An 11,174-nucleotide genomic window follows, 5' to 3' on the forward strand; every position below is an offset into this window, starting at 1 on the left:
TGAGCCTACATCATAGACATGTGCAAGAATAACACCCAAATAGGGCGGGGAATTGAACCAATGATTTAACATCTAGGAGTGCCTTAACAATGCACTCTATCATTGTCTATCTAAGCCCCCATGGACAATACTACATGACATTACATTAGAGCTAGATTTAGTAACAATAGAAGACACAAAAAATATCTCGAAAGTAATTCTTTAAGAAATGAAAGATCAATGCAAAATGTGCAAAAATAGGTTGAAAAAAATATCATGGAGAAAAATAAAGAAATTTTTTACTTCAAGGATCACAGTGAAAAATTACTTATGAAAATTAAGTTTTTGGAAAACAAAGGAAAACAATTTATCAAGAAGGAAGTATCAAAATATTCAGATGTGGAAATTCAAGTTGAAGAAAAGGGAACAAATATAGATGTTATTAATTTCATATCTCAATTAAATTTGAATCCAATTGTAGTCAATTCATACTTGGATGTTGTAGTTCAAACTACATAAATTCTAAGAGAAGATCTAGTAATCAAACTAGCAACATAAATATACAAAGAAGATCATACGCCAAAAAAGTAAGGAAAATTCCACAAGTACAATAAAATAAAATTAGGACACAAGAAATCCTTATTGACACCCAAAAAAAGAGAAAATATCTCAACCATTCAACAAATCCATAACACTCAAGACAAAAACAATTGAGTTACATTTCTAAGAATAGCAATGTCAACACAATTAAGTGTTATGATGACAATCCATCTTTGGAAGCCTATAAGTGCAATGTTGCACAAAAGATTGATTTTGGATGGTTATACCATTTCATAATATGAAAATTATGTACCATGATTAGAATTTCATATTATCTTGTATCATCGAAGATGAAATCTCTAAGAGTTCGGAAATATGCAAATATGTTACAAGACAAAGAAAAAGATAACACACCTTTCCATCTGTAAGGTTTGAAGACAAAGCATTTCTCAAGGGGAAGGAAATGTTATGAACATGAATATGGAATAATTCAAATAATAAATAATAATAATAATAATAATAATAATTCATAACTATGAAAGGGCATGTCTCAAAAGATAAAACTCTTTATGAAAGGGCACTTCCATCTAATATTTATATGAGGTCCATCATTTTATTCAACCATATCACTTTTGTACTCAAAGCATTGATTTATAAATATTACTTATCCAATGATGGATATTCTCATATTTTAGATATTTTGAATATGTGTGATAATGAACTTTGTTCGTATCAAACATATATCAAGGAGAGATATGTTAAACATGTTCCCCCATAGAAATAAAAGTATTGAATATGGAGGTGTTCTACTTGATGAGTTCATTAGAGAAATTTTGAGGTTTAAAATGGACCTCCTAAGAAATGTTATAAAATAAAAATGGAAATAATAAAATAAGATTAGATTACATCATCAAAATTTTAGAGGGAAATATAAAAAAGCTACTTCTTCAACTTGTATTTTAAACTTATCTCCCTATGACTTTACTCAAATTTTGAGCAGGATCACTCATTGGATGCATAATTTAATTCTTCATCCAAGGAGTACCCATGTTGTATACTTTCGATGGACCCTACTACACGAAAAATGAGAAATACATGAAAAATGTGATTGCAATCACATTTTTCATTTTTATTATAGTAGGGTCCATCAAAAGTATGCAATATGGGTACTCCATGGATGAGGAATTAATTTTTTCATCCAACGAGTGATCCCACTCGAAATTTGAGTAAAATCATAGGGAGATAAGTTGAAAATATAATTTTTTGTTTTTACCTTTTTACTCCAAAAATGGTGAATCATCCTCCATGGTTGACATTATCATCGTGAATCCTATTGGTTCTTATAAAGTTGATTTTTGTTGTACATTTTGTTTTGAGGCCCATTTTTTACTTCAAAATTTCTCTAATGATGGTTGTCTGAGTTGTTGATTGTTTTGCACTATTATTGATGAATTACCACTAAATTCTTATTGATTTTAAATGAACTAATGTATATTTTTTAATATGGTTTAATCCATTTGCTAAAATTTATTTGACCTTCATGTTATGAAACCAAATATCTTCTCAATTAGTAATTTTTTTTTTCCCATGGAAAAAGTCGTAATTTCTATTAATATAAAGAAATTACATTTTGTGGATGCGAAGGCATATGCATATGGAGGTAGAGTTGCTTGTCAAGTTCAAAAAACAAAACTTTTGACCAGAAAGGTAATGATTATCTCCACGCAGGGAGTCTGTTATCTGCTAAACTGTATCTATATCTGTTCTCTAACATAGTGAGAACAAGATCAAAATTGTAAGCTGTCTCTTCGCAGAGAGAGATACTAAGTATCAAAATCTGGGTTGTATATACAAACATAATATAGTCCAAAAAGATGTAAATACAAACATGCTATATACGGGTTTATCAGATCATATTATAGGGCTTGTAGCCCATTATCTCTGGTATCCACAAAAGGTCTGTGATAATGCTGGTGGAAGGTCCCATCTATCTCCTCCTGGATCAGCCAGTCATTGCCCTGTCTAAGCACCGCCTCAATGAAAATGCATTACAGTGGGATGCATTATTTAACCAATTGCAAACGATTTTGGAATCACCAAACAGCTGTAGATATCTGCAATTTTTTTCCAATGCAAAATGAATGAGATGTTTAGCAGTGTAGAGTTCAGCATAATTATTAGTTCCCCTGCCTAAATTTATTTGGATCTTGTAACAATGTGTATCATTTAGGAAGAGAATGGCTCCACCACCACATCCGGCCTCCTGCACAGAGCCATCAAAGTATGCCCACGATTTTGATTTGTCTATGTTTTCTAGTATAATAGTGCGGGGAGGGGCATTGGAGTCCTCCTCGGGAAGTAGATCATAATCCGCAATGATATGAAGCAGGATGACAGGCCAGTGGGGTATTTTGTGGTTGAAAATAGAAAGGTTCCTAGCAATCCAAAGTGACCAACAAACTAGAAGAGGCATATTTCTGGATTTTCCGTCTTGCCTTTGACACCATGTGCTCCAAGCATCCATAATGTTGTGTCCTTGCCATGATTTTAAACTAGGATAGTGAGAAATGATGGAATTCCAATGTGCTTTAGAGGTGGGGCAATGTAGGAAGAGATGATCAGTATTTTCTTCATCATTGAAACACAGGTGACACCAGAAAGGTCCGTGGAAGGATCTTTTCATCAGATTTGACCCTGTGGGTATCTTATCAAACAAAATGTTCCACATCAGTAAGCGGGTGCGTGGGGCCGCCTTGAGCTTCCAAGGTATTCTCCAAGTCGGGTTTATGTTTGGGGGTTTGAAAGGTTCCATTAATCTCATATATCCTGCTTTGGAGAATATGTACTGTGTTTTGCAAAGGCCCATATAATCTCGTCCGGTCCTTCGGTAAGTCGGATGTGAGCCTGTGTAAGAGCATCCGTATATTCCTGCCAATCAAGTTGCCATTGTATAGGGATGTCCAGATCATGAGCCGATTTCCATGCTTGTTGTAGGAAGGAGGAATTGTTCCTGTCCCCGATGTGTTTGATGTGGGTGATACCTTTGCTGAGTAAAATCCTTATCAAGTCTGCCGGTAGTCTATGTGCATTGCCACAACCAACCCATGGGTCCGTGCCAATACGGACAACATTGCCCTCCTTTATTCTCCATGTAATGCCTTCACGAAGGAGTGGTAATGCATTAATGACCGCCTTCCATACATTGGAGATGTTATTACTAGTTCTATGCTGCTGTCTGAACCAGTCCATCAGGTTCATGGGCCATATATATTTTACCTGTGCAACCCGGGACCAGAGGCTATTTGAGGTGATAAGATGCCAACCGAGCTTTGCTGCCAGGCTTTGGAAAAAAGATCAAGCCTTTTGATACCCCATCCTCCCCATCTCTTAGGCATTGCAATAGTGTCCCATTTGACCCAGGCAAATAATCTACCTGGTTGATTACCATTCCATAAAAATCTGCAGCATATACTTTGTAGTCTGTTTAGTATACCTTTCGGTATCCAGGCCAGAGTCATCCAAAAAACAGGAGTGGCTTCAATCACAACTTTTATAAGGACTAATATACCTGCACGGGATATGTATTTATGGTACCAAACCTGTAGGCGCTTCTCCACTTTCGCAATCAGCCATGTCCAGTCCGCGATCCTATACCCATTAGGCTTAAGCCTAAAGCCCAGATATTTAAGTCCGTCCTCCAGGTTCAGTGAGGTAAAAGGGAAGTGTTGTACGGTAAATATAATCTCATGTTGTGAGCAGCCAAAGGAAGTAATTGTAGATTTACCTTCATTTATAGTCATCCCTGTTGCCTGTTGAAAAAGAGTGAAGATATTCTGAAGGGCCGTGGTGTCTCCAATAATACCATTTAAAAAAATGAGAATGTCATCAACAAATAATAGATGGGTGAGATAAAAATTCTCAGATATCTTAATGCCAACCAGTTGATTCCTATTGCGGGCAGATATGATGGCCCTGCTTAATCCTTCCATGATAAGTAAGAAAAGTAGTGGGGAGAGTGGGCATCCCTGCCTGAGACCCCTCTCCGAGAGGAAGAAAGATGTGGCTTCCCCATTTAATAGCACACTGTAAGATACATCTTTTATGCAACTCATGATCCATTTGATATATGCAAAGGGAAAGCCAAGATGAGTCAAAAGTAATCTTATGTAGAGCCAATTAGCTCTATCAAATGCCTTTGAGAGGTCCACCTTCAGAATCATGCCTTTCTGTTTCTTCATCTGTACAGTGTGGAGGAGTTCCTGTGCTGTGGCTATAGCCTCATGTATCTGTCTGTGCTGTAGGAAAGCAAACTGCTCCGAGGATATGTGCCTGGAGAGGATAGGCTTCAGTCAGTTTGCTATGATCTTTGCAATAATCTTGTATAGGCAGTTACAGAGGGAAATGGGTCGGAAGTCGTTGAATGAGGAGGGATTGTCAGATTTCGGAATGAGGGCAATGAAGGTGGATTTGATGGTCGGGGAAATTCTTCCACTCCTTCTGCAATCCTCCACAATCTTGAGTAAATCGTCCCCCAGGATGTCAAAAAAGGCTATGTAGAACTCAATGGTCCACCCATCCGGCCCAGGGCTCTTGTCTTTTTTAAACCATTTTATAGTCGCCTCAAGCTCCTCCTTCGACACTTCCATCATCAGGTCCTCCGAGTCTTCCTGCTGTACAAATCTGGGAAAGTATTCAGCAATCCGCATGATTTCCATAATATTCACAGCTCTGGGCACCTTGTAGATGCCTTTGAAGTGGTCAATAGCTAATCTAGCCAGATCCCATTGGGATGATACCGATTGTCCTTGATTGTTACGAAGTTCCCAAATAGTGTTAATGGCCTTTCTGCCATTAGCAAACTTATGAAAAAACTTAGTATTGTCATCTCCTTTAGTGAGCCAGATTTCCTTGCTCCTGAGCCTCCAGCTCTCCTCCCTTTCCTTCAGAATTTGGGAACGCTTCATGATAAGAGAGGTATAATGATCTTTATCTTCTTGCGTTAGGAAAGTACCTGGTGAAGAGTCCTCATGGTTGGCAATGGCCATCTCTGCTTCCCTCAGGGTGTTATCATCATTTTGTTGTTTCTGGGGAACCCAAATTTTGGAGATCCTCTTAAGTTCTGCCAATTTCCCGATGAAGCCTACTGTATGTTCCTCATATTCCTGTATAGGGTTGGATTTCCAGTAATTTGTGACCATTTGAATGTAGGAGGGATCCTTGAGCCAAGAGGCGTTGAACTTGAAAGGGCTTTTAATCCTCAGATTTGTATCGTCCAATTCCAAAAATATTGGCCGATGATCAGAAATGCCTCCAGTGCCAACCCACTGACGATACGCGGATGCGTGCTCAAAAAAGCTTCTTTGATGAGGAATCTATCAAGTCTCCTTGCAAGGCTGTTGTCTCCACTGCGATTGTTTGTCCATGTATACTGTATCCTAGCTGATGGAATGTCTACCCACTGGTGCTCCTCAAGTAAGGTAGAGATGGTGTCCGAGAGGCCATCTACTTGGGCCGAGTGTCCCCAAGATTCACTGTATCCCAATGAAAATTTTGAATCTTCTCCAAGAATGATGTTGTCTGCCTGCATGAATTATGAGTCCAGAAGGGATCTCCAAAAGTTTGCCCTATCCACACATGGACCGTAAACATTCATAATGTGTACTTCAGATTCTATAGAGTGGGCATATATGTCCATACCTATAAAACCCCGACCTCCCCAAATGTTCCTGAGCTCCATAGATTTGTTGTGTAGTCCAATAGCAAGTCCCCTCGATCTCCCAGATGCGTCCAGGGCGTGGAAGGTCCAATTCGGCAGCCAAGAATTAAAAGTAGAGGTAAGAGAAACAGCCGAACAAAGAGTTTCTTGTAGGAATATAATGTCCAGCTGTGTCGAGGTGAGCAATCTTCTGAGTGCTAGTTTTTTTGGAGGGCTAGCAAACCCTCTGCAATTGTAGGATAGGAGCTTCATGGAGGGTGAGGCAGAGGGCCATTCCTAGCTCTAAGGGCCCTATCAATAGTTTGTTGCCACCCGAGGGCAACTTCTTCACCCGCAGTGTGTCTAGCTTTAGTGAGATGGGATGGTCGACCCTTGGAGGGTTTATGGGAGGCAGGGGTAATCTCAGGGTCCAGTCCAATCGCGTCACGTCCACGATCCTTTGATCTGGATCGAAGAGCATACCGAGGGGATGTAGGGGGGGAGGGGGGGGAGGGGGGGGGAGAGAAGGGAGAGAGGATGACGACAGAGATGGAATGCTGGGGGCAGTGATGGGAGGGGGAAAGGGAAGAGAGCAAAGAATAGAGGAGGGAGAGGCAATACCCTGAGATCCAATAATCTTTGAGGAAACTGAATGTGATAGAGAAGGAGGAGATGTACATATATATGAAAGGGATGCATGAGCTTCAGAAATACCAGATACTGGAGTAGAGAGAGAGGAGGATGTAGATAACATACCCGACCTCGAGATGTTCTCCAATGCTAGATTGGTACCCGCTAGAGGAGGAGACGAAGAAGGGTTTGTGGCAGAGAGTCCCTTATCAGTGCCCACTGTCTCCTGAGTTCCCCGAGCGTCCACTGCATCCTTGTCGATCATTCCATGTTCAGCGCCATTGTCATGTCATGTATGGTTACCACTGGGATGCTCCGTCTCCAAACCCTGTTCAGGGCCCCTGATCTTTTGTAAGAGGGGGCAATCCTTGTATAAGTGCCCCACTTTGTGGCATCTGCGGCAGCGATATGGAATGCCTTCATAATCGATGATCTGCTTGCGGGATGTGTCCCTCCACTGAATAGTGATGAACTCCTGTAGGCCGCCCCAAGTATCAAGATTGATAAGAATCCGAGCATAAGCCATCATGCCCGTGTATTGATAGGACTTATCATAATCCATGTAGGTGCCAATAGCATTACCTATCTGCCTGAATATGTCCTCAGACCAGTATTGTAAAGGGAGACCCAGGAGCCAAATCCATACTGGTCCAATACCTATTTGCTCAGTCTCTAGATCAAAAAGAGGCATCCAGCGCTTCAGGAGTACCGGGGCGTGCTCAAAGTGCCAGTAGGAGGATAATACCCAGTTGGTGTGATCAGCACGAGCGAATCTCAGTGCGAACCATCCCCTCACGAATGTCTGCACGAAGGGGATGTCCACCAGATGGTGACCCCAAACCTCTGAAGCCCAGGCTTTCAAACGGGCAGCCGTGTAGTTCCATCCTCTGATGCACCCAACCAAGACTCTATCGGCAAAATCCATAGTCTCTCCCCACTGAATGTCCTCTTCGAGTCTGAGAAAGATATCGTTCGCTTTAGACTTGTAACACTTGTACTTCTTCTTAGAAGCCTGAGGGGAAGGTTGATGATGTACCCGATTCGGTTGAGGGCCTGAAACCGCGGGGGGAGGGTTCGGGTTAGACGAGGGAGGGTTAGGGTTACCAACGGAGGTAGGAATAGAACCGGCAAGGGGCGGAACGGTGGTAAAGCTGCCAGAAGGTGGAGCGGATGTGGCCTGAGGAGGAAAACCGGCAAAGCCGACGGTCACCGATGGGGGGATAAACTGCCAGCCCGGCACTCCAGATACATTGATGTCCAAACCTGGGTTAGGTTGAAGGCAGTTAGAGATGAAACCGAGGGTAGCCGGGGAATGAGGGGGGGTAGATAGCGATGGCCAAGTAGGCGGGTCATCCGGGAGGACCACAGACTGTGACTGTGATGGTTCCGCAAAGGATAAAGAAGGGAAACTTCCAGAGAGGCCAGAGCTAAGAATACCTGCAGATGTGGAAAATGTGGAGCGCCAGATGGAAACCCCTTCCAGCGGGTCTTCAGAGTAATCGACGGCATCGAGGTCGTCCATGGTGATAGCTGTGCCTAACGGAGAACACCTCGAATAGCTGGAAACGGAGTGTAAACCCAAACCCCGGAAAAACGGACAGCTAGAAAACAGTGAGCAGACCGTCGACAGGTAAACGGCCAGGTAATAGTAAAACGCCAAACAGTAAAAAACCCCCCTCAAAAACCCCAACAGGTCGAAATGTTGTTACGGCGCGCTGAAAGGAGATGAGGTAGTTAAGGAAAATGTACGAGGCACGGTAGGTGACTGTCCAAGCAGGGTAACCAGTGACCGTCCATGGTTCGCTGTAATACTATAGAAACCAAATAAACCCTAACCCAGGCCCTCATGGTCAATTAGCTGCAGAGTCTTGCACTCCATCAGAATGGTCAATTAGTAATAAACACATAGGTGTTATCAATAAATTATTTTAATCTTCAAAATAATTAAGAGATTTTTATTTTTTTGTCCATCATATATTAAACAAAATTAATTTGTAGCATTCAGATTTATTAAATATAAATGAAAAATTGGGTATATATTATTTGTTTTTATTTAGAAATGGACATAATCAAATTTGATTTTACTTATAATAATAGTCACATAGTTCAAAAAATGGCCTTTTGATTACTTCTCTCCTTTGTGCCCTTTTACAACCCCAGCCCACACTCCCTTGTCCCTATAGATCACTCCTCAAGAGGAAGTCTACCTCCACCTGCGACACTGCCTCCCCCACCTCCTCTCAACATTGCATCATTTGCAGCCCTGGTTGCACGTTAGATAAAAACGGAAAAAAAAAAATGTCAAATCCATATTTGTCAAATACTTGGAGTAGATAGCCAAAGTTGCTTTCCATGTAGCTTAGTCTCAATTGATGACTTTAAGCATTGTAGAGCAAGGCTTCATAGGATAATTTACTAGTATATAGCCTTCTCCCTATCCATTAGGAACTTAGGTCAATAAAAATTGGATACCTATAATTAAAGGTAAACTCTCTCTATCATTATGGAAGAGTTTATTTTGCATTTCTCTTTGAAGAGAAGGAAGATATATAGGCTTAATCTTCAGGAGTGATACTTCATAGGGGCCCAAGGGCTCTATTTGAATAAATGAATCCCTAATTTTAGCCTCGAAAATGATATTTCTTTTGTTGTTCCTGTATGGGTTAATCTCCTACATCTCCTTATTCATTGTTTGAATTATGAAACTTTAAAAAACATTGTAAATACCTTAAGGAAATGCATTGATAAGGAAGAATTGAAAGAAGGGATGCTTTCTTATGTAAGACTATGTGAAGAAGTGGACCTTGAATTTTTTTTTATCAAAGACAATCCAACCCAGTCTTAATAATTGGAGTTGTATTTAAGAGGTAGACTATGACTAATTCCCATTCAAGTGTAAGATATGCCATGAATATGGAAACTTCACAAGAAATTTCTTGAAGGCCTCTTAGAAATAACCTGTCACATGCTCATGACAAACCCTCCTCCCACATCCACCCAAGTTACCATGCCATCTGGGGTAAACATGAGATGAGAGACTACTATGATTAGATTCAATCTCCTAGGTGACCTTAAGGAAGTGGAATCGACAGAATATCACACATAGCCATCCAACACTATCAACAGAACCCTCGGGAGACAAGTCAACCACTCAGACAACCTGTTCCGAGGTCCCACTGTTGTTCTTGACAATTTAAGGTTTAGTCGCTCTCATGCTATGGGCAAGGGAGCGACCAGAGACCTAAAGTCACTCTCATAGGCCTACATGCCAGCGAATGTGAATGAAACTTACCAATAATGTGCTACCGACTCCGAGATTTGAGCCACTTTTTTAGGCCCAAAGCCTAGGCCACTGCCTAGAATGGAATGAAAGCTCATAATTAAGTAAAGTATAGGGAAACAATGATGCAAAAGTAAATAGTTGATCAAGGTCTTAACCATACCCCTACTAGCCATGACAGGAATTTCATCAAACATATCATTGACATGTAACCTATAGGTGTAAACAATAAAGTTAAGTGTAGGGATATCTTACTTATCTGAGAATCGCCATGAACCATTGTTTCCTCATGTCACTTCCTTTGCTAATTTCCCTAGACATAAACAATGAAATGAACACCCATAGGATGTTTTTCCCAACATTCAGCTTGGAATAAGTGTCCCATTCATCCGTGGCTATTGTTTTTAACATTTGTTACATGGAATTTTCATCAGGGTTGTTACATTCACTTTGTAGATCCATCTGGAACCAACCAATTTGTAGATCCATCCATCATAATTAGGTCGAAACAAACAAACTTTATAGTGGGGCAACAAATGCTTGATGGCATAATCTCGGCTCATGAAATACCTCACTCTTTGAAATCTCGAAGAAGGCCAGGGATGTTGATGAAATTAGACTTATCCAAAGCATATGATCACTTAAATTGGCAATTCCTCTTTCAAATGCTGGCAACCATTGTATTTTCTTAAGACTAGATATGATGGACTAGATCCATGGTAATAACCCCTTTCTTTTCTATTATTCTCAACAAATCTCCCTCAAGGAAATTCCGCTCCATCCAAGGCTTGAGGTAAGGCGCTTCCTTATCCCCATTCTTGTTTATTATCACAATAGAAGACTTGGTCCATTTTCTTCAAGAGGCAAAGTGAGAGGGTCACATAAAAGGAAAAAGATCCCTGAAACTGAACTCTCGGCAACACACCAGCAATTTGTGGACAATAATATGCTCTTTGATAGATAACGCTTTTGGGTACAGAAGTTGCGTATATATAGAAGATGTGTATATACAGAGGTTGCGACTATATAAAGACTGCATTTTTGTGCATA

The 11,174-nt window shown here is 40.6% G+C and overlaps 1 protein-coding gene across 1 annotated transcript; it reads right to left on the reverse strand.

Moving 5' to 3' along the window:
- Nucleotides 1-3,336: 3,336 nt before the first annotated feature.
- On the reverse strand, nucleotides 3,337-4,508 carry LOC149253370 (uncharacterized). Its single transcript, XM_089454461.1, has 3 exons — nucleotides 4,088-4,508; nucleotides 3,843-3,978; nucleotides 3,337-3,754 (listed from the first exon to the last, which is right to left on the reverse strand). Exons 1-3 carry the CDS (start codon nucleotides 4,506-4,508, stop codon nucleotides 3,337-3,339), a joined length of 975 nt encoding a protein of 324 aa, XP_089310587.1.
- Nucleotides 4,509-11,174: the final 6,666 nt, after the last annotated feature.

Source organism: Pinus tabuliformis, chromosome 7 (genome assembly GCF_031772625.1).
Source record: "Pinus tabuliformis cultivar Carrire ecotype Pingquan chromosome 7, CPIR1, whole genome shotgun sequence".
Taxonomy (NCBI): domain Eukaryota; kingdom Viridiplantae; phylum Streptophyta; class Pinopsida; order Pinales; family Pinaceae; genus Pinus; species Pinus tabuliformis.

Bases quoted from the DNA above. Each gene is read 5' to 3' on its own strand.
- LOC149253370 (XM_089454461.1), bottom strand. From the start codon at position 4,508: ATGGAAGGATTAAGCAGGGCCATCATATCTGCCCGCAATAGGAATCAA. The intron at 3,979-4,087 runs GTATATTAGTCC...TATATGCTGCAG, and splicing joins TAAATACATATCCCGTGCAG to ATTTTTATGGAATGGTAATC. The intron at 3,755-3,842 runs GTTGGCATCTTA...GGACTGGTTCAG, and splicing joins AAGCCTGGCAGCAAAGCTCG to ACAGCAGCATAGAACTAGTA.